We start from the raw sequence: 24254 nt of genomic DNA on the forward strand, positions 1-24254 counted from the left end.
AAATGCCAACACCCTGGGCACATACAGGGGAAGAAATAACTGCTATGGTACTTCAAGTCTAGATGCCCTCTTGAGCTGGGTCCATTCTGTGCTAACAATTTACATTTTTTCCTCTTTCATTTGAATGTCTATTATAGGTGTAGGAAATGCTTGGTGTCCGCTAGCGGGTTGCAGTATTCCTCATTGATGGCTTGGGGATTAATCCTAAAAATTGCACCCCCACCCTGCATATGCCACGTTCCTGACCTCATCCTAAATGGTGTGCAGCTCAGGCTGCTTTTCTCCAGAGCTCCTTCCTTTGGTCCTTTGCAGGACTTTAAGTCACAGGGCTGGGCCACCCCCTTGGCTCTCTGACCGACCATATAGTACCTCATTTGCATATCAACTTGATACCAACTTGAAACTGTAGCTCAACCATTTGTGCAGATCCCAAGATGCTGCATAGCCCGGGTCTTTCCCTGGAGTCTCTCAAAGAGGGTATAAGTTGGGGGTACACTCTGGCTTTGGTGGAAACACTCGATGGTCAGGTAAAGCGTTCCAGGCCATCACCAGCCATCAGACCAGAAGACTGGGGAGACCAGCTCTCAAGTAAAAACAAAAGCCGCAGTTCCTGTAGGCAGCCAGTGCCTGGAGATTTAGTTTATTGGGGTAATTTGTGGCCAAGGGAAAGGATTTGATATGTTTTCTATGTAGCCTCAGGATTCCCCACTGGGAATGAAATTCTAGCTTAGTTGTCAGGAGCTAAAGCTGGAAGGACTTTATTGGTTTCTAAAAGTTGGGGTTCTTTAAAATTTTTTTTCCATTTTTAATTTTTTTCTTGTGGTAAAATATACATAAGCTACAATGTACTGTTTTAACCCGTTCCGAGCCTACGGTTCAGCAGCACTAAGTGCATTCACTCTGTTACTCAGCCCTCACCACCAACCCTGCCCAGAACTTTCTCATCCTCTCAGAAGGAAACTCCAGGCCCGTTAAAGCCTAATCCACATCCTCTTTTCCCCCAGCCCTTTCTTTTCTATTTTCTTTCTCTGTAACTTACTCCAGGTACCTCATATAAGGGGAATCGTGCAATATTTGCTTTTTCTGTGTTTCTTTTAAGAACGCTGTAGCACTTAGCTGCTCCTGAAGAGCCATTTCAGAGCAAGGCCGTCTAGCTGTGAGAGGTCTGCGGTGCGAGACAGGGAGGCTCTGTGTGTCCTTGCAGCTGGCCCTGGGGCTCTGTCCAGGTGGTTCCTGTCTAGACGTGGTGGCTGAATCCGTGTGGTGGCTTTGGTTTTCCCTGATTCAGATGTTTGTATTTGACCAAAATCTGACACGATTTTTATACCTTCTTGGAAGCAATGCATACACATGGTAAATAAAATATTCCAACAGTTCAAAATCCTCTCTTCCACTCCAGCCTCCAGCCGCTCCCCAGAGAGGAGCTGTGGTTATCCACGTCTTTGGTATCTTTCAGAGATATTCAGTCCATATGAGTCGTGTGTGTGTGTGTGTGTGTGTGTGTGCACGCGCCTGGCCCCAGAGTTGATCTGTTAAAATGTTCCAGCTCTGGTTAAATCAATACCCAGGAGTCAGTGTTTTTTGTGGCTCTGTAAATACTGTTTTCAGCTGAGTCACTTAGTAGGTTCTGATTACATCTTACTTCTTTATAGCTTTTCGATTTCCCTCAATTTAAGAGCTTCTTTGTTGGTTAGTTTGCTTAATTTTCTAAGTATCAATCTCTCTTTTGTCCCTAAACTCTAAAAGCATCTTCTCTCAAAGTGATGAAATTACTAGGCATCTTCTCTCAAAGTGATGAAATTACTAGGCTTGATTTTTTTCCTAGGAGTTGCCTGTCCTGGAAATGTCCCTCCTCCTGCTCCAGTCAGACCAGCTTGCCCCTCAGCCCTGGGGTACAGCTCAGTCATGCTACCATCGTGGAGGCCCTTGTGGCTCCTGTTTCCACCAGGAGCTCCAGGTTCCACATACCCTGACCCCCAACCCCACTTCTTGGCTTTGACTCCCAAACTTTGGCACAGAGCCCACCCTCTACTAGCGTGGATTTTGCATGTCTGAAAATGTCATTGTTTTTATGCCTTCACCTTGAGGTAGTTTGGCTGGATACAGAATTCAAAAGGAAAATAATTTCCTGTTGTCGTTTGGAAGTCATTGATCTATCTCCTTGTCGCTCACAGATTTGTTCTTGAGAAGTATGGTGCTGTTCTGATTAATGGGTTGTGCTGCTTTACTTCTCTCTGGAAGCTTCTGGGATCTCCACTTTATCTTGGAGCGGTGACATTCCCTGGTGAAGCCCCTTAGTGGGTCTTTTCTCTCCCATTGTGCTGCCCACCTAGGGGCCTGATTAGGAAAGACCCAGATATCCAGTTCCTGGGTCATTTTCTTCAGTTATGCTCCCCTTCCTGTGTTCTTTCTGGAACTCCTCTTACTCAGTTGTTGGAACGCCTAGATTGCTATTCTGAGCTCAGAGCCTTCACTAGGGAGCCTCTAGAGCCTGCCTGCTATTTCCTTTATGGAGAAGGAGGAGCTCTGGGACAACCGCTCCTGTGTCCGCCTCCCCCCTCCCTGCCTTCAGCTCAGCAGCCTTTTACTTACTTGTCTAGGAGGTAAAAAGTAGAGCTATCTTAGAAAATCTTTCCTGCACTGTAAGTAAGATGGCTCCTGACTTGCTAATTAACGCAAGCACATAGCCCTTCTCCCCAGAGGACTAGTCACCTTTTCCTGATAATGAATGACGCAAGTTTTGATCATGTTCTCTTTGCCCTCCTTTTCTACTCCTGGCCTGGATTTTTCTTCTTTGCTGATTGGCTTAAGGTACTCCTAGACTTTTTGTGCCTTTTGTGTCTGACTTCTGCAGCCCAGGTTGGGCTGTTAAAATATTAACTTACCCCTAATGTTTTTTCTCAATTCTCTGGGGCCTCTGCACAGATGTACTTTGCATCCTTGGGCTGCTTTCCTGGGGCTCTGCCCTGCATGCCTCTGTGGCCTTCGCTCTCCCTCTGGTCCCTGGCTTCCTCAGTTACGTGGCAAACCTGCTACAACACCAGGGTCCCAGACCCCAACCCAGAGCCAGGTCCTCAAAGGCACGGCTGTCCTCATCCTGTCAGATCTCATCATCAGTCCAGCCCCCGGGTCTTGCCTCAAGAAAAGGATTCCTGGGGCGCCTGGGTGGCTCAGTGGGTTAAGTCTCTGCCTCCGGCACAGGTCATGATCTCAGGGTCCTGGGATCGAGCCCCACATCGGGCTCTCTGCACGTCAGGGAGCCTGCTTCCTCCTCTCTCTATGCCTGCCTCTCTGCCTACTTGTGATCTCTCTCTCTGTCAAATAAATAAAAATAAAATATTTTAAAATAAAATAAAAAAAAATAAAAAAAAGAAAAGGATTCCTCTTATAAATGAACTTGTGAAATATGCGGAAAGGACCCCCCTCTTCAGTAGCCATGATCTTGGTATTTTTTTGGAACCGCAGAGGTGACTTGACTGGTCAGCCACATAGGATCTTCAGGAGCTTCCAAGAGCAGGGGGGCACCATTAAGCTACCAACTGATACTCGTGATGGACAGTGCCCCATCCTAGACACATGCTTCTCTTCTTTTCTCTTCCTGCCACCATGACATTCCTGGAGGTTTATCAGAAGAGTGTCGGCTAGGCCCTTATCTGGAGCTGTGAGGTCTCCTCCCATGTTCTCCTGGTGACCTATAGACATCGTGACCTTGGTTCCTGCCGTCAAGCATGGAGAGAGACCTGGCCTTTCTTTGCCCTTGAGTCTTTCCTAAGTGCAACATTCATTCATCAGGGGCATTTCCAAAATTATACCACTCCTACACGGGAATGAGGGGAAAGGTGAAGATAGTATTCTAAGTCAGTGGGGGCGCTGCTCAGGTTGGCACATCAGGAAATGCAGGTAACATGTGAGAGTCACGTTATTCGGTCTTGGAACTAATACGGTGGTAATGTTAACCAGGCAGCTCTGGTTCCCCTGGTTCTGAGTGACACCATTGTTGTTGTTGTTTTAAGATTTTATTTACTTATTTGAGAGAAAGAGAGGGAGAGAGAGCATGAGCAAGAGGGCACAAGCAGGGGAAGCTGCAGAGGAAGGGGGAAAAGCAGACTCTTCACTGAGCAGAGAGCCCAATGTGGGCCTCGATCCCAGGACCCTGGGATCATGACCTGAGCTGAAGGCAGATGCTTCACCAACCGAGCCACCCAGGTGCCCCTGATTGACACTACTCTTGACATATATTTTAGTTACTCTGCTGATCAGAAGCGAAAAGGGATCTGCAAAATGGCATTATTGGGGAGAAGTTGTAATTTAAAATTCCTGGGGCACCTGGGTGGCTCAGACAGTGAAGCATCTGCCTTCTGCTCAGGCTGAGCCCCACATCAGGCTCTCCACTCAGTGGGGGACCTGTTCCTTCCTCTGCCTGCTGCTCCCCCAGCTGTGCTCTCTTTCACTCTCTGTCAAATAAATAAATAATTTTTTTTTTTTAAATGTTCCTTGTTTATTCTAAAAACGTGTGTTCAACCTCCAGGCCTAGGCGCCTCACTGTGGCAGCTTGGCTCCTGACTCCCTGTGCTGTGTTTATCCTGGCAACTGCCGCCTGTTGCCTATGGGACCCGTGGGCCAGGATGGTGTCTCCTCACACCTTGCCAGCTTCCTGCTCTCTTTTAAGCGTTACGTCTTCGTCCTCAACAAGGACTTTATTTTGCTTTGGGATAAATAAGTTGTATCAGGGAGCAAGCTGCTGGAAAGGAAGATGGACCCCTCCATGGTTTTCTTCTTTCACTTTTCTTCTCTCGCCATGACCTCTCCTCTGTCTGGTGAGCCCAGTAGAAGAAATCAGTGTCTTTGAGCCAGGGAAGGTGTCGTTCCTTGGAGGGTGTCTACGAGCATTTCAAAGAGTTCCTCATTCCCTCACCCCTTCCCACCTCTAGCTAAGGACTGCTGTGGTGTAACTTCCTGCTTGTAACATGCTAGAAGGGTGAAAGCAGGATTCTCAAGCGCGTAGAGCCAAGGCCACCTGTTTATAGCAGATACTTTACAACATGTCATGTTCAAACTGTAGTATAAGGAAACAAAATAAAGGTGATCTGTAATCAAATAATATGAACGCAAACGGGGCACCTGGGTGGCTCAGTCAGTTAAGCAGCTGCCTTCGGCTCAGGTCATGATCTCAGGGTCGTGGGATTGAGCCCCACATTGGGCTCTCTGCTCAGTGGAGAGCCTGCTTCTCCTCTCCCTCTGCCTGCTGCTCTGCCTACTTGTGCTCTCTCTCCATCTCTCTAATAAATAAATAAAATCTTTTAAAAAATATTTTTTAAAAATTAAAAAATAAATAGGAATGCAAACATACAATACTAGGCATGACCACTCCAGGAGAGAGGATAGAGTACACAGGGACTAGCATCCTGGCACTCCTGCACACACAGGGCAGCTGCAGATGGAGAGGCGCTGTCACTGATCTGAGTCACGGCCAAGTTCCAGACACCACAAAGGGATGGTGGCCCTCATGTTCAGGTAATTGCAGCCCTGGGAAATCAGGTGGCTGTTAAAATCAGACAAAATTCTTTGTGTGTATGTAAATGGAACTGGGTTCTAAACTCAGAAAGTCATCTAGGATATGGAACAGTTTGCCCCTGACCCCTGAAAGTTGCCTTGGCCCCTAAAAGCCATGGTGCCCCCTAGTTTCTGTGCCCGCCCTACAATTTTGCAGAATGCCTTGATGGGGGCAATACTGCCCAGTATAGAGAACCCTGGTATATAGCCTACCATTGAAGGCAGGACAAGTGACAGAACACGCATTAGTTGTGGTTCTTCAGAGAAACAAAATCAAAGAGGGAACGAGAGAAAGTTATTTTAAGGAACTGACTAATGTGATTGTGGGTGCTAGCAAATCCGAAATGTGCAGGGCATCAGCTAGAGATCCAGGGAAGAGTTGGTGTTACAGTCTTGGATCCAAAGGCAGTTTGGAGGCAGAATTCACTTTTCCTTGGAGGACCTAGATGTTTGCTCATTAGGCCCTCAGTTGACCAGTGAGACCTACCCATGTTATGAAGGGTAATCTTCACTCAGAGCCTGCTGATAGAAATGTTAATCACACCCGAAAAGTACATCTAGAGTAATGTTTGACCAAATATCTAAGTACCATGACTTAGTCATGTTGACGTATAAGGTTAATATAGCATATGACAAGGAAGTTGGAGAATGTTCTATTCCTATAACAGGAACCCAAGGGGTAGTCACTGTAAATATCTTTGTTTTCTTTGTAGCATAACCAGTGTGCAGCGTTCAGACAATGGGTCATATATTTGTAAGATGAAAATAAACAATGAAGAGATTGTGTCTGACCCTATCTACATCGAGGTGCAAGGTAAGTCCAGAAGCCACAGGGTGGCCTATATTAATTGCTTTGCATGTAAAACTCTAGAATTAGGCACACCCATTTATAACTCTGAATGCAAACTCTACAAATGCCTAAGTGCTGAAATTTTACAAGGGGATCCTCTTTTGAGACTTTAGGTAATAATGGATGTATGACATAAATTCGATTCCCAGAGTTTTAGCTCTATCCTCGGCAATAGGGCTGAGATAAAAACAGATTATGGACCTTCCTGTCCTCAGATTATTTACGATTTAGAAACCTGGAGACTGTTTTTCAAAGTGAAATGCATTCCAATCACCAGTTCTCAAGGCTGGTGTCTGAGACCGCTCACCTAGTCTAAGGGTGATTTGCCTTGGAGGGTGAGTGGTTTTCCTGAACTGGGTCAGCAGCTGGATCCAGGACTCATTTGGGGCCCTAGGATTTATTGGGTACATGGTTCAGTGCAGTTCCATGATGTGACATGAGATGGGCTCAGTGGAAGCACGAAGCGAGATATGGACTAGGAGAGGGTGGTCTCTGCCCTCAAGGAACTTGAACTGCAGTAGGTAGTGTGAGCTGATGCCTAGGGGAGCCCAGGTCCCAAGGCCCTGGGTCTCTGGGTACGCATGCTTGGTTTCTGCAGTGGCAGGGCCTATCAAGGAAGGCTTCAAGGAGGAGGCACCTCTATTATCACCACAGCTGCTCATTCCTTACCAGCCCACAGGCTGCCTCCAGGGCCCTGCATCCCAGCTTTCTGAGAAACTCTGTCAGCAGAAGCACCCAAACAGCTTTCTTTTCTGCTTTCTCCTGACCCTCATCTCCCACAGGCTTTAGAGCAGGTGATTGGCTATTCAGGGAAGTTCAGCTAGAACTGTCTCCCACTGAAAGGCTGCTCTGCTCCCCATTCTTTTGCAAACCTAAACCTCATATCCACTAATGCTGCAGGAGGCCTGGGGGAGGGACCCCTCAGAGGAGTCTCCTTTAGAGCTTTGTTCTAGGCCCATCCCAGGCTGGACAGCTAAGCCTCCTCAGGATTATGTCAACATCAGCCCACGGGTGGAGACGGCTTGGTAGTGTTCCTGTGTTTGCTGTTAATCTTGGAAAAATGTTGAGAGGACATTTAACTTGTCAGAATCCCAGCAAAATGCCCAGGGCAGGAACACGTTAGTTCCAAATGCAAAACTTCGAAACAGGCAAAAAGGACTCCATTTTGCCATTCCCATATCATTCCTTCTGGGACCGGGAATGTCAGTTCCCAGTCCCAAAATAACACAGTTTAAATCCCCAGTAATAGTTAGCTTGCCCTGTTAAATTTTTGGCATATGCCCCAAATGAGTACGAACTGGCTTTCTCTGAGGTATTTCTAAAGTTCCATTCCTTGCCGTCTCTCTAAGTTATAGTCGAAGACTTTGGGATTATATATAATATGTGATTGTGTCTATACTGTTCTGGTGAGAATGTACTTTGAGAAGCGTCCAGCCCTGCACCAGTGGACAGATTTTCAAATTCATTATCTCTCCTCTTAAAGTGTCACACAGAGTAGATCGTCCTCAAAAACAGGCGGACCTGTTACGTGGCTTTGTTTTTACTGTGTGTGTATTTTGGGAAGGAATACTGAACACGTGCCAGCCTGTGCCAGGAGTCTGAGCAACACCTGGTTTCAACATGGGCAGGCCTCCCTCTGGTAAAACCAGTTCTGAATCACCTTCACAACCTGTATGGGAAAGTATCCTAGAAAGCTGGCTGCAGCTAGTTGGGGAGGCCTTAGCTTCTGTTCTTCCTGAGCCAACTTTCAGAAGATGAAAACTGGCCAGGGGCATCTGGGTGGCTCAGTGGGTTAAGCCTCTGCCTTTGGCTCAGGTCATGATCCCAGGGTCCTAAGATCAAGCCCTGCATTGGGCTCTCTGCTCAGCGGGGAGCCTGCTCCTCACTCTTTCTCTGCCTACTTGTGATCTCTCTCTCTCTCTCTGTCAAATAAATAAATAAAATCTTAAAAAAAGAAAACTGGCCATTCCAGGTATATGAAGAAATCTATTGCCAAGTTCCAGAACAGTCCCTCCCCCTTGGGACTCGGCGTTTGCTTGTGGATCTAAAACGTTCTTTCACTGAACTCTTTTTCCACAGGACTTCCTCACTTTACTAGACAGCCTGAGAGCATGAATGTCACAAGGAACACGGCCTTCAACCTTACCTGTCAGGCCGTGGGTCCTCCTGAGCCCATCCACATTTTCTGGGTTCAGAACAGCAGCCGTGTTCACGAACAGCCGGAAAAGTCCCCCTCTGTTCTGACTGTTCCTGGTAAGTCCAAGTCATGTGATTTCTTTAATGTTTGCTCTTGAACAGTGGAACGGATCAAGTTTGGTGCCCGTGGCTGGCGCAGTATAAGGCTGGCGCAGTAGAAGACAAAGATAGCACAGGCGTGGCCGCTGAGGTTAGAGGCTGGGGATGGGGAGAGGGAGGAGGGAATCTCAGGAGAGAGAGTTCACGAGCTGGGGTGGGAACTGGGTGAATGCCATGGGTGTCCGTGCTTAAGTGAGCAGAGTGGCCAAGACCCCTGAGCCCTGGCAGCAGGAGCCCTGCAGGCCGTTCTCGGTACTAGGAACACAGGGTCGAACTTCTGGAAACAGTCTTCCTGGCTTCCTTCCCTCTCCAGGGCTCCTCCCCTAACCTCCACAGCCTCATTCCTGAACCCACAGTTTTTCACTCTGAGACATGCTTCCCCCTAGGGGAGTTCCTCTCTGACCCCGGCTTCTATACTGTGTGTGTGATAATGGCCTTGAGCTTTGTGTCTCCTGACCTTCAGTCTCATGTACTCAACTCCCTCCCTGGCAGTTTCACTTGCTGGTACATATGCATCTTAAAATGAAACTCTTGATCCACCTCCTCCACAGATGTTTTGCCCCAGAATTCCCCATCTTAGTAAATGACACCGCCAACAGCCCGTCCTTCCTCTTTCTCATTTTTCATGTTGTATGCATCAGCAAGTTCTATCCATTCTGCTTCTACTGTATGTCCCGAGTCTGTTTTTTCTCCCTCCATGCTGCAGCACCCCATCCACATCACTGCCGGCTCTCGCCAACACCAGTGCAGGTGCTCCCTGAGGGGTCTCTGCTTCCAGCCTTGGCCTCACTCTAATCCATCCTCCATGGCTCCCTGTTGTCTTAGACTGTCACTCTGAGTTATTCCTGCCCCTGCCATCAGCCCTGTGTGCTCTGGCCACCACCCAACTCTCCAGCCCAACCCCACCCACCCCACCTTCTCATCCCTGCTTATTAAGCACCAGTCATCCTGATTATCTGTCATTTCCTCACACACATGGCCCTCCTTCCTGCCTCAGGACCTTTGCATTCTCTCTTCTGTCTACCTGCAGTGTTCTTCCACTTGCCCTTTGTCCCATGACACAACTCCAGTAGCAATTCTTCCAGGAAGCCTTCCCTGATCATTCAGCTATTTTACGTCCTCCCCACCTCTTTGTTGACTCCCAGTCATGTGTTCCTGTGGACTCCATCATTGCACTCATCACAGTCTATCATCACCCACTTATTTGTTTAGCTTCTTGTCTGTCTTCTCAGAAATTATATGCTCAGCCCGAACAAGGACTTTGTCTGTCCCAAGGCAGTGCCTGACTCACAATAGCACTCACTGAATATTCATGGTGACAGCAGACCAGCAAGTGAATGCCAGCCCCTCTGTTTTAACTCTGGATCACTTTCCTCACTTGTCACTGCATAAGGAATATTATGGTTTTCTCTGCTTCCATCTGAATTGTCTTCGAATTTCTCCCAAGGAGTTGATAATCAAGCTCCTTCTTAGTTCAGTCAATTTGAGGAACCTCCGTAGTGTTCTTCAGAGTGGCTGTACCAGTGCTTGCATTCCTACCAACAGTAGAAGAGGGTTCCCCTTTCTCTTCATCCTTACTAACATCTATTGTTTCTTGTGTTGTTGATTTTAGCCATCCTGAAATGTGAGATGGTGTCTCATCATGGTTTTGATTTGTATTTCCTTGATACCAAGTGATGTTGAGCATGTTTCATGTGTCCTTTGGCCATTTGGATGTCTTTTTTGGAAAAGTGTCTATTCATGTTTCTGTCCCTTTCTTAACTGGGATATTTGTCTTTTGGGTGTTAAGGTTGATAAGTTCTTTGTAGATTTTGGATACTAACCCTTTATCAGATATGTCATTTGCGAATATCTTTTCCAACATTATCAACTATGGAGAGAGCCCATATGTCCATCAGCTGATGAATGGATAAATAAAATGTGTGTACACACACTCACACACAGGAATATTACTCAGCCATCAAAAAGAACAAATCCTGGGAGACCTGGGTGGCTCAGTCAGTTAAGCATCTGCCTCTTACTCAGGTCATGATCTCAGGGTCCTAGGATCAAGCCCCTTGTTGGGCTCTCAGCTCCGTGAGGAGTCTGCTTCTCCCTCTGCCCCTCCCCCTGCTTGAGCTCTCTCTCTTTCTCTCTCACATATAAATAAATAAAATCTTTTAAAAAGAGAATGAAATCTTGCCATTTGCAACGACATAGATGGAGCTAGAATGTATTATGCTAAGTGAAATAATTCAGAGGATGATAAATACCATATGACCTCACTCATGTGGAATTTAAGAAAGAAAACAGGTGAAAGGGAAGGAGGAGGAGGAGGAGGAAAAAAAGGAGAGGGAAACAAGCCATAAGAAACTCTTAACGATAGAGATCAAATTGAAGAGTTGGAGGGAGATGGGGGGAGGATGGGCTAGATGGGTGGTGGGCATTAAGGAGGGCACTTGTGATGATGAGCACCAGGCGTTCTGTGTAAGGGATAAAATTATCGAATTCTACTACAGAAGCCAATATTGCACTCTATGTTAACTACCTAAAATTTAAATTTAAAAAAAATTTTAAATAAAAAATAAAAATAAGTAAGTAATTTGTAAAACCCAAACAAAGTCCATTTGAAAACTATACCCCCACCCTTTCTAGGATGGTGGCTCTGAAGTCCCATAAAGACTTGTTTTCATTGAGGTAAAATTGATATACAGTTAGGTGTGTGGAACTTAAATGCAGAGCTCAGTGAGTTTTGAAAATGTAGACACGCATGGAACCACCACTTCAGTCAAGACCCAGAACATTGCCATCACCTCAGAATGTGCCCTCATGCTCCCTTCCCATCAGCCTCCACCTCTCATAGGCATTGGTGTTCTGATATCTGTCACCATAGATCAGTTTGCTAGGTCTTGAACATTGAATAAGTGGAATCGTAAAGTATATATATTCTTTTGGGTCTGGCTTCTTTCCCTCAGTGTGATGTTTTTGGGACTCCTCATGTTGACGTGTGAGTAGTATGTTGTTATTGCCAATAGTGCTCTATGGTATGGATGTGCGCCATTTTGTTTATGTGGTAAACATTTGAGATGTTTATGGATAAATAAAGGAGCTACAGATATTTGTGTGCAAGGCTTTGGGGAGACACAGGTTTTTATTTTGTCTTGGATAATACCTGGGAGAAGAACTTCTGGATCATATACTGGGCATATGCTCAACTTTTAAGAAAACCACCAAACTATGTTCTAAGTTGTGCCAAGTTATATTCCTAGCCCCAGTGGATGAGTGTTCCAGTTGTTCTATCTGTGTCCTTGCCAACATTTGATATGGTGAGAGTTTTCTTTCCATTTTAGACATTCTAGTGAATATGCAACAGTAAATTTTAAATTTGCATTTCATTTCCCTACTCTCAAATTTTAAATTAGATTTAGAAAAGATTTGAAAGATTTGAGTGGGGCGCCTGGGTGGCTCAGTTGGTTCAGCGTCTGACTTCGGTTCAGGTCATGATCCCAGAGTCCTGGCATCGAGCCCGGTGTTGGGCTCCCTGCTCAGTGGAAAGTGGTGTTTCTCCCTCTCCCTTTGCCCCTCCCCACTGCTTGTGCTCTGTCTCTCAAATAAATGAATGAAGTCTTAAAAAAATAAAAAACAAGATTTTAGCATTTTTAATTGTGCTCATGAGCCAGTCATATATTGTTTTCATGGAAGTATCACTTCGGGTCTTATAAAAATCTTAAAATCAGCTTGACAGCTTTTGCAAGAGTCTGTTGTGATTTTGTTTGCAGTTGTATTGAATTTATAGATCAGTTTAGGGGGGATCGCATCTTAATATTATTGAGACTTCCAATCCAAGAACACACTCTGTCCATTTATTTAGGTCTTCTTTAATTTCTCTCAGCAATTTTTATAGTCCTTAATGCACAGGTCTTATATGTCACTTGTTAAAGTTATTTATAAATATTTTATGTTGTTGATGCTGGTAAGTAGCACATTTGAATTCGTTTCCCAATTGCTTACTATAAGTATGTAGGAAATAAGTTAATTTTTGTATGTTGATCTTACATCCTACAACCTTGCTTGTTAAATAAATGTGTTAGTTTCTAAGAGTATTTTATTGTTGTTGTTGTTTTGTAGATTCCTTAGATTTTTTTGTAAACAGTGTTACCTGCAAATAGTTGTCTAATCTTGCCCTTTTATCCCTGTCCCCTTCCTTATTTTACTAACCAAGACTCTAGCACAATGCTGAATAAAAGTGGGAAGAGTTAATATCTCTGTCCCAATCACCAACTATGACAGAAATTGGATTTTGGTCAGTGCCCTTCATCAGGTTGAAGAAGTTTTCTTCTATTCTCAGCTTGCAAAAAATTTTATTTTTTTATCATATGATTACATGGTTTTTCTTCATTATTCTACTGCAGCAAATTACACTGATTTGATTTTCAAATGTTAAACCAGTGTGCATTCCTGGGACAAACTCTACTTGGTCATGATGTATTGTGGTGGATTCAGTTTACTAATATTTAGTTAAAGACTTTCCCATTTACGTTTACTCTGTTTCACTGCCATACTAGGGTAACACCAACTGGGTGTACTGCAATTCAGTTCTGATACTGACTTCCCAAAGTCTGCCACAAGGCTCACTTCAGGTGCCAACTACAAGTGTCAGGGTCGGGGGAAGGATCCCCAGACCACCTGCACTTCCTACTGACTGGCTATAAATTTGGAGATTCCCATGACCCCCTTTGGTTTGATAATTTGCTAGACCAACTCACAGAACTCAGGAAAATGCTGTGCTTACCTATAACAGTTTTACTACAAGGGGTATGCCTAGAGTGATGTCTGGAAGGGTCTTGCATGCAGAGTGCTTCCATGCCCTCTCCTCTTTGAATCAGAGGGTGTCACCCTCCTGGCACATCCAGGAAAAGGACACTCTACTGAGCTTTGGAGTGCAGATTCTTTTACTGAAATCTCCGTGCATGGGCATAACTGATGAGATCATTGGCCGTGAGCGCCTGGGTGGCTCAGCTGGTTGGGCAGCTGCCTTCGGCTCCAGTCATGATCCTGGAGTCCTGGGATTGAGTCCTACATTGGGCTCCCTGCTCAGCGGGGAACCTATTTCTCCCTCTGACCTGTCCCCTCTCGTGCTCGCTCTCTCTCTCATTCTCTCTGTCTCTCAAATAAATAAATGGAAAATCTTAAAAAAAAAAAAAAAAAAAAGAGAGAGAGAGAGAGAGAGAGAAGGAAAAGAAAAGAAAAAAAAGAAATCATTGGCCATGTGATTGAACAGTCTCCAGACCCCTCAACCCTCTTATCACATGGCTGGTGGTTCTGGTGATCTGTCTTCCTCCTGAGGTTTTCCAGGGGTTATTCTACACTTCATTAGTGTAACAAAGCTACTCCTGTCACCAGGCAGTTATAAGGGACACAAGCTAAATTCTTTATTGTACAACAGTGCTCTTGAGGGGAGTGGTCTGTAATTTTGTTTTTGGAATGTCAGTTTTTGGTATCAGGGTATTTTGTCCTCATAAAACTAGTTAGTACGTATCCCTACCCCCTCTATTTTCTAAAAGAGTTTAGTAACATTGGTGTTATTTTGAAAAGATGCATAAATTTCAGTGGACACTCCAGTATCATGTTTGGGACACACCATTCCTGGTAGTATAGTTTGCAGTACTTTTTTTGATGAAGATTAACATGTTTGTTTAATGTTGACTTTGAGGCTAACTGAAATCCTCAGGTCTTTTTTTCTCTTTAATTACTGCAAAGTCAAAGCTCTCCTGTTTCTTGTATCTTTAATTATTTTTGAAAGTCCAGCCTACCATTTTTCCTTATAAAAATGTAAACCATTGTCCCAGCCAACGGAGGGCAGTTGGAACCTCCATCCTCTCCTTCAATTAACAAATCAGCCTCCTGCTCTGTGCCAGCTGCCTTTTGTGTCTCATCCAAGTTGTTGATGAAAATCTAGATTCCATCCTAACCGAGGGCAGAGTCCCGTGACCTGCTGATAAAGGCAGACTGAGTTGACATCAGCTCATTAAATCAACTTTCTTGGCTACTGTTCAACCACTTGTAAATCTGCCTGCTTTCATTTTCCTTCCATTTATTTCTCTTTCTTATCTTCTGAGATGTTATCACTACATCAGGCTGGTAACTATCACAGAAAGTCTGGAAATAGCTTGAATTCAATTAAAAAATCAGACCTGACTTCTGGGTGAGCTAAATAACTAGAGGTGACAATTTCCCACATTTTTACATGCACTAGTTTGATAGCACTCTTTTTTTTTTTTTTTTAAGATTTCATCTATTTAGGGGGTGCCTGGGTGGCTCAGAGGTGACAATTTCCCACATTTTTACATGCACTAGTTTGATAGCACTCTTTTTTTTTTTTTTTTAAAGATTTTATCTATTTAGGGGGCGCCTAGGTGGCTCAGTGGGTTAAGCCTCTGTCTTCAGCTCAGGTCATGATCTCAGGGTCCTGGGATCGAGCCCCACATCGGGCTCTCTGCTCAGCAGGAAGTCTGCTTCCCCCCTCTCTCTACCTGCCTGTCTGCCTACTTGTGATCTCTCTCTCTCTCCATCAAATAAATAAAATCTGTAAAAAAAAAAAAGATTTTATCTATCTATTTATTTATTTGAGAGAGACAGAGATAACAACAGAGAGCATGAGTAGGGAGGAGATGGAGAAGCAAGCTCCCCACTGAACAGGGAGCCCAACCCGGGGCTCCATCCCAGGACCCAGGGATCGTGACTTGAGCCGAGGGTAGATGCTTAACCAGCTGAGCTACCCAGGTGCCCCTTGATAGGGGCACTTAAATTTTGTGGTGGATTTGTCTCTCAGTGATTCTGTACTACCAGGATCAGTGTCTTTTTTCTTTATGAAAATAGGGACAAGGTGCCTGTGTGCCTTAGTTAAGCATCTGCCTTCAGCTCAGGTCATCCTGGGATCAAGCCCCACATTGAGCTCCCTCATCAGCAAGGAGTCTGCTTCTCCCTCTCCCTCCTCTTGCTCATTCTTTCTCTCATTCACTCTATCTCTCAATAAAAAAATAAAATCTTTTTTATTTTTATTTTTATTTATTTATTTTTTAAAGATTTTATTTATGTATTTGACAGAGAGAGAGAGATCACAAGTAGGCAGAGAGGCAGGCAGAGAGAGAACGGGGAGGCAGGCTTCCCACTGAGCAGAGAGTTCGATGTGGGGCTCGATGCGGGGCTCGATGCGGGGCTCGATGCGGGGCTCGATCCCAGGACGACCCGAGCCGAAGGCAGAGGCTTTACCCACTGAGCCACCCAGGCGCCCCAAATCTTTTCTGTTTTTTAAAAAAGATTTTATTTATTTATTTGACACAGAGAGAGAGATCACAAGTAGGGAGAGGCAGGCGGGGGGGGGGGGGGGAAGCAGGCTCCCAGCTGAGCAGAGAGCCTCACGAGAGTCTTGAACTAAGGACCCGAGACCATGACCTGAGCAGAAGGCAAGGCTTAATCCACTGAGCCACCAAGGCACCCCAATAAAATCTTTTTTAAAGCAAAGAAAATAAAATAGGGACAATTTGTCAATCTCTGTTCGTCTGGAGCTTTTCCTCTATTGCATGTTTTCTTAGAAGGTAAAAGTGTTAAAAAGTAAAAAAAAAAAAAAAAGGAAGGTAAAGGTGTGTTTCTTTGATAAGATTTGCAAATTCTTTTAATACCCAAGACTATGTATAATTTGTCTCAGCTTGGAGAACTGATGTATTTCTAAATGGTGATATACTCTCACAACTACAACCTATTTTGGGTTGCAAGTTCATTACAATTTTTATTTTACTTTTTTAAATTTGAAGTTTTTTTCTTTGATAGAGAAGATAGAAATAAAATAGGAATAGAGCAGTGTATATCCTAATAGTGTGTTTTTTGTTGTTGTTAAATTACGTGTTTATGTATTAGAGAGCATGTGCAAGCACGTGTAAGATGGGGGTGCAGAGGAAGAGGGAAAGAGAAAATCTCAAGGAGATTCCACACGGAGTGTAGCTGGATGGGGGGCTTGATCTGAGAACCCTGAGATTATGACTTGAGCTGAAATCAAGAGTTGGACACTTAACTGACTGAGGCACCCAGGCGCCCCCCAACAGTGTGTTTTTTAAAACAACCTTTATTGTGATGATATTTACACAAAGCTACACATGTGGTTAACTTACATAGAGGTACATGCATGGGCATGCACGTGTGTGTGCACGCGTGAGCTTACCCACACACACACACGAGTCTGTGTATAATTGATGAAATCTGAGTAAGCTCTGTGGAGGGGACCAATGTCAATTTCCTGGTTTTGACAGTGTGCTGTGGTTATGTAAGACGTTAACATTGGGAAGGTAGGGTGAAGGATACACTGAACTGCCTTGTGTGTTTCTTTACGTCTTTCTGTGAATCCATAATTATTTCAAAATAAAACGATTTGGGAGGATCCAGGTCATGAGGCCGGGTGTGGAACCTGCTTAAGATTCTGTCTCCCTTTCCCTCTGCCCCACTCTCTTAAAAAACAAAACAACAGGGTTTTTGTTTTTGTTTTTGTTTTGTTTTGTCTTGTTTTGTTTTGTTTTAATTTTTTATTTTTTATAAACATATATTTTTATCCCCAGGGGTACAGGTCTGTGAATCACCAGGTTTACACACTTCACAGCACTCACCAAAGCACATACCCTCAAAACAACAGTTTTTAAAAAAATTTTATTTCCCATAATTATTAAATGGTTTTATATCTAAAATGTAGAAAATTCAGAAAATGTAGTTTTATATCTTATTATACATGTACAGTTACAACAAAGCACAGATTTGTTTCTGTTTAAACTTTTCCTGTAACTGTATTTATTTGGGTGTGTGCATATATATATATATATATATATATATATATATGATTTTCCTTCAAATTAGAATAATACACATGCAGACTAATTTCAGCCTTTTTAATTTTATTTTTTAAAGATTTAATTTATTTACTGGGGTGCCTGGGTGGCTCAGTGGGTTGAAGCCTCTGCCTTCAGCTAAGGTCATGATCCCAGGGTCCTGGGATTGAGCCCCGCATCAGGCTGTCTGCTCAGCAGGGAGCCTGCTTCCTCCTCTCTCTCTGCTTGCCTCTCTGCCTACTTGTGATCTCTGTCTGTCCAATAAATAAATAAAATCTTTTTTTAAAAAAAAGATTATTTGAGAGAGAGAGCAAGCGTGTGCACAAGCGTGACTGAGGGGAGGGGCAGAGGGAGAGGGAGAAAGAGACTCTCAGGCAGACTCCACGCCGAGTGCAGAGCCTGACGTGGGGCTCCATCTTACAACCCTGGGATCACAACCTGAGCCCAAACCAAAAGTCAGTCCCTTAACCAGCTGAGCCACCCAGGCGCCCTTATTTCAGCCTTTTTATTACCCAAGTAATATGTGAACACATTTTCATTGTAAAACATTCAAACCATAGCAACATACCAAAGCAAAATGGGCAATCTCTATGTGTTTACCCCCCACATAGTTGTCACAGACAGTGTGTGTGACAACACACAGTGTGAGCCACTGGTTCACTTCCTTCTAGGCCCTTCTCCTTTAAATGTACTCACATATGTACATATACACATGGATGACCAAGACATGTAGCTCTTTCTATGTAGGTACTCCATGGACCTCTCACTGTGTATGATAATCGCCTCATTGCATGAATGGACCATAATTTATTTAACCACCCCCTTATTGATGAGCATATAGGTGGTTTTATTTTGGTGGTTGTTGTTACTTATGTGGACATCTTTGTATCCATATTTATTTCTTTTCTGAAAACCTTTCTGGACACCCCATCCTTGTCTGTGTTTCTACAGTGCCTCTTCCATCAAGTTTGTACCTCCTCCCCATGTAGAAGCACAACCATCTACTGTCTCCCCACCCTAAATTATTGATCCATGTGATTATTACATATTAGTTATTCATTACCTCAGCCCTGTCACCCAGCACAGTGCCTGGCACATCAGAACTGTGGGAATGAGTGAATGAACTAATGAACAAATGAATTATAAACAGAACCTGAGGTCCCTTGACTGGGACAAAGGAACATAGTGAGAGTGAAGTAACTTATATTTGCTTAATTGCTTTTGCATTTAAACTCCTTCTCATTTATATTTCTAACCAGTTCTATGAAATTAATAGAGCAGTTTTTTCACACCCATTTTGTAGACAGAGGGCTTAAGGAGGTCCGTGGAGAAAGGGCCAACCATGCAAACTTCTGACACACTAAGTTAGAGCAAGTCAGGGATCTGTGGACTATTCCCAGGCACCTGAATTTTGTAACACTGTTAAAGAATTTACATTATTCTTACTTTCATCTCTGTTTAATTTTGAGGAGTGGTAGTGAGACCTGAGCCCACCTCAGAAGTTCACAGTTGAGGAACTAGGTGCCATTCTGACCGGATATGCCCGGGGTGGGGTTTATGCTTCACCTGCTGCTGCAAACCTGGGAGTGTTTGCAGGGAGAGGCCATCCCATCTTGAAATTAACTATGTTGAAATTAACCAAGAAGTCAACTTTTCTGAGATCACTTTTACCAAGAGAGTGCTAAGTAGGACCATGGTTTGAAGAGTCCTGATTGTTGAAACATGCTTTGAGCAAGCACATTTATGAACAGGAAGGCTGTATGCTTTTTTTCTCTTGATACCAATTGGGTTTTTTGTCCCTCTGTGACATAAGAGCTGTCTTTAAGAGACACAAGCAAAGCAATATTTTGTCTAAAGGGCACTGTTCTGAGTCAACAAAGCCAATCTCAAAGATTGCATGCTGTGTGATTCAATTTATATCACATTCTCAGAAATGACAAAGTGAAGATGATTAATCAGGTAGGATGTTCCTAAAATATGAGGGAGTTTTTTTTTTTTTTTTTTTTTTTTTTTGGTGCTGAAGTAGTACAAATCTTACCTGAAATAAAGTTTCACAGAGCTATACACCCCCCCCCCCACATACTCCAAAGAAAGAAAAGAGAGGGAACAAAAATTGGTAAAATCTGAATATGGTCTGTATTTGACTTAATAGTATTGTACTGACTTTTGGTTTTGTTCACTGTATGATTATGTATGATTATGTAAGAGCTGTATGATTATGTAAGATCTTATCATTAAGGGAAGCTGATGAAGGATGTACAAGAACTCTACTAGTTCTGCAGTTTCTTGTAAATTGAAAATTATTCCAAAAACCAAATTTTGTTTTATTTATTTATTTTTTAAGATTTTATTTGTTTATTTGACAGACCGAGATCACAAGTAGACCGAGAGGTGGGGGGTGGGGGGGAAGCACTGAGCAGAGAGCCCGATGCAGGGCTCGATCCCAGGACCCTGAGATCATGACCTGAGCCGAAGGCAGAGGCTTATCCCACTGAGCCACCCAGGCACCCCTTGTCTTATTTTTTTAAAGATTTTATTTATTTATTTTTGTCAGAGAGAGCACAAGCAGGGGTAGCAGCAGGCAGAGGGAGCAGGCTCCCCACTGAGCAGGGAGCCCGATGAGGGGCTCCATTTCAGGACTCTGGGATCATGACCCACACCAAAGGTGGACGCTTAACAGACTAAGCCACCCAGGTGCCCCAGTTAAAGTATTTTTTATACCCATTTTCAGATCAGGAAAAAATTTGGAGCTGGTATGGGACCTGCTTGCTTAGGGTTTAGTCTCCATGTGGCTCCTGCAACGATCCTGGATCCTGATAAAACACAAGTTGGATTAGATTGGTCTTCCGCTCAACGCTCTGGGATTCCCATCCTGCTTAAAGAACAAAGCAAAGGCCATTTCCTTTGCCCCAAGTTCACCTCCCCCCATCATTAGCCCGTTCACTCAGAGTCACTCCTCTGAGGACATTATCCTGAGCCACCTCTGTCCTGAATATTTAAAATCACAGCCCACTTCCCAACCCATCCCTGGCCCTCTGATCCTTTTCTGTTTTTCCATGGCATTAATCACCTTCTGATAGAGCATGAAGCTTACTTATTTATCAAGGTTATTCCTTCTTACCCACTACCCCCTGTGAGAATATGAGCTCTGTAAAGGCAGGGATCTCTTTTATTCATGGATATACCCCAAGTGCCTGAGAAAATGTCTGACACCTAGTAAGTATTCAGTAAATATGTGTTGAATGAATGAATTCAGGGCAGAGAGTGTGTTCCAAGTTAATAGGCAACTTCCTTTATGCAAAATGTCCTTCCCTTGCTTTGCCTCTTTTGCTCTAGGGGGTAAAAAAAAAAAAAAAAAAAAAAAGGAAAGAGAAAGGGCTGCTTATCCAGAACTTAAGAATTGGCCCAACTGGTGCTCTTAGAAGTTGCTTTCTTAGCAATTCTGATTGTCCTTCCCTTGAGGGAACATCCTGTTCCTGAATGTTCTTTAAAAGTAGCTTTCAGACCCTGTTTCAGAGGCTGTCTTTTTTTTTTTTTAAACAAGCAGACCAAGCAAGAGGGCCATGAACGTCAGGAGTTGGGTGGGATGTGACCGAGTACACAGAGGGGGTGGCCCACTGGAGGAGGACATGGCTCAGAAAGACAGGAGGCTCCAGTTACCAGGGTCACTCCGGAGAGAGTGGGTAGTAGGGTGGGGACTTAAGGGGGTGGATGGCTTTTTTCCCCTGGAAAGCCACAAGGGCTGGGGCTATAAAACTTCAAGGTCTATTCCAGTCTGGGTATTGTTCACCCAGACAGAGAAGTGGAAAGGAAAGTGAGAGGCAACAGTCTTTCCCAACACACGCTAGTTGCCATATCCAACCCAGGCTCTTCCATGAGTCTGCAGCCCAGAGGTGCCATTAAACCAAGGCAGTATATATAACTGAATACATTAAGCAAAGACGATTACATTTTGCCTTCAGTGTTGGCCCATCCACTTGGGGAGAAAGTTAACTTTGGTTTGAACCAGTTTCCCCTTCTGGCTGCTGCCGTCTATTTGGCCTGGGGACATGAATCACTTCAGCGCATGGGCTTAACTGCTGGAATAGGTGGTTTAACTACTTCTGGGGAATTCTTACTAATGCTGATGTCTCCTGCCGGAGAATTTGCTAGAGATTGTCTTCCTGACTTTGTGCCCACTTTGAAAAGAAACACAAAAAGGAAAAGCGACTTCCCACTTAACATCATGTTCCTGACAAGCAGTTTCACTTTCAGCATTGACAAACTTGCAGCTCTGAAGAACAGTGGGCCCCAAGTTGTCTTACTTAGGGATCTATAGCTGGTCAGTAGATCTCATGAAATGAATCCGTCCTCTTGGTTTTTTTTTGTTTGTTTGTTTTTTGTTTTTTGTTTTTTTTTTGGGCTCCTGGAAGGCCTGGAATGTGATCTGTATCTTGTACTCAAGTGTTTCCCAAGAGTTTTGACAAGAGTCATTAAAGTCAAATAACTGTGTCTGGCTTGACTATATAAAAAATATAGGTTGCATAACAACTCTCTGTATTTTCTGATTGAGCCAAAGCCAGTTTTTCTAAATATAAGCCAGATTTTGCGCATTCGTGGAGACTGGTGTAATGGACGTCTTATTTGAAAGCTTATGACTTGGAAGGCTAAAGGTGATTCTTCAGCATGAAAACCAAAGTGTCACAGGTTGGACTGTGAAATAATGGGTCCCCAGCATGGATGCCAGGCAGTGGCTTTGAGGGATGAGGTCTTGATCCTCATCTGGAATGTATCCGTCTTCCTTGTAAAGTTAATGCCTGACCAAGTGCCAGGAATCCAAATCTCTCCACCTTGCAAAAGAAGAAGGACCTCGCCCTGACTTATCTGGAGTCACTACAGGGCACCAGTTCTCAAATGCTTTGGTCTCAAGCTCCCTTTACAGACTTAGAAATTATTGTGGACCAAAGAGATTTGTTTATGTGAGTTCTATCTGTTGATAAGTACTGAATTAGAAACTAAAACAAAACTTTTAGAGCATAAAAATACATAAGCACGTACTCAGTTACCTGATAGAACTACTATTAGCATCATCACACAACATACAGCCTCTGGAACATTCTGAAACATTGCATCACATGTTCCTGAGAGCATGAAAGTGAAAAGGACTTTCTTATCATTATTGTTAGTGTTATTACTTTTATTATTATGACAAAAATAGTGTCATTAGGGCTCCTAAGTGTCAATTAGGGCTCCTAAGAGGGCCTCTGAGATCCTTTCTTTAGTAGGAGTCTCTAGACCACAGTTTGAGAGTGGCTTCTATAGTGTATTGGTTCAAGGTTAAGAAATTTCCAGATCATTACCTAAAAGATTCCAATTTTTGTTCAGCCAAGGACTTGCCCTCCTAGTAAAATTTTACTGTGTATGTTTAAGAATTATATGCATTGTCAGAGCATCTGAGTGGCTCAGTCAATTAAGCATCTACCTCTTGATCTTGGCTTAGGTCTTAATCTCAGGGCCATGTGTTCAAGCCCCACACTGAGCTCCATGCTGGGCATGGAGCCTACTTAAAAAAAGAAAGAAAAGAATTATATATATTGTCTTGTTGGATTGTGCCCTAATAATAGTTGTGAAGATAATTGATCTAGAAGAAATCTTTTTTCCAATTTCAGCATGTATGTGTATTTTCGTTGCCAAGAAGTGTTGTAGGGTGATGAATCATGACTTCCAAACCCACATAATTATGCCATCTGGATAAAATTCTGCAGGGAAAGTAGAAAATCATGATGGAACACTTCTGGTAGCTGAGAGAAAATTGTTTCATTGGATAATGCTGGGTCTCCCATCCCAGTCATGGGTACACTATAGAAGTGCCTTTAAAGGAATTTTACTTAAAATGTCAGAGAACCTGAAATTACATTCTTTGCAGCCCTTTAAATCATAAAAAATTTAAGGTACAAACCTCAAAATTTTATGAGAGACCACATATATTTTTCAAAGTTATTTGGGAGGAATACAAGCAGAACATACAAGACCCCTGAGGCAGGGTATTCAAGGGTGTCCTTTTATAGATGTGGATACTGGATTTGAGAGAAGTATTCCTCTTCAGTGAAACAAATCTATTTTTTTAAAGCCATCGCACAAACTGTTAGCAGTTTCATCCATCACTCAAAAGGGAGGGACCAAAAATGTGAAGTGATGGCTCCTATCTGAAATTTTAGTTTCCTAGCTCTTGGAATTGTCAAAATTGAAGCCATTTAGTTAGGATTTTCCTCCATTCTGAGGGAAATACTCCTCACCTCAGAAAATGAAAATACCTGAAGTATCTATCCTATTCTGACAGAACATTATTTCAGAGAAGTGAAAAGTCACCATAGAATTGTAGGACAGAGACGCACAGCTTTGCTTTTTTTTGAGAGACCCTGTCTAGTCAGCAGAATTCAGGTGCCTGGACTAACTTCCATCTGGATGGAAAAGAACAGAGCCCCAACAGCGCTGGTTTTTCTGTGCACTTCTAACCCTCAAGAGAAGAGCCAACATAAAATAGGGATCATGTTTGCATTTCTTAGAACTTCTCCCATGCGGTTCTCTGGCCACTTGGACCAGCCTTGGGCTGGCCTTCCCTTGGCAGCTTGTTCCTCCCTGATTTTTCAAATTTTTAATTACTGTTAGTGACAAGCTTTGAATTTTAAAATTATCAGTTGGAGAATTTCCTGTATAGTGGATAG

At 43.5% G+C, this 24254-nt stretch overlaps 1 protein-coding gene across 1 annotated transcript in view; it reads left to right on the top strand.

Annotated features, from left to right (window-relative positions):
- MERTK (MER proto-oncogene, tyrosine kinase) overlaps positions 1-24254 on the top strand; it is a 114304-nt gene that overhangs the window by 35006 nt on the left and 55044 nt on the right. The window contains exons 3-4 of the mRNA XM_082743416.1: positions 6267-6367; positions 8483-8656. Of these exons, the coding sequence (XP_082599542.1) occupies positions 6267-6367; positions 8483-8656 (275 nt within the window). The remainder of the gene's footprint in view (positions 1-6266; positions 6368-8482; positions 8657-24254) is intronic.

The sequence above is a fragment of the Mustela nivalis genome (genome assembly GCF_964662115.1).
Source record: "Mustela nivalis genome assembly, chromosome: 8".
NCBI lineage: Eukaryota > Metazoa > Chordata > Mammalia > Carnivora > Mustelidae > Mustela > Mustela nivalis.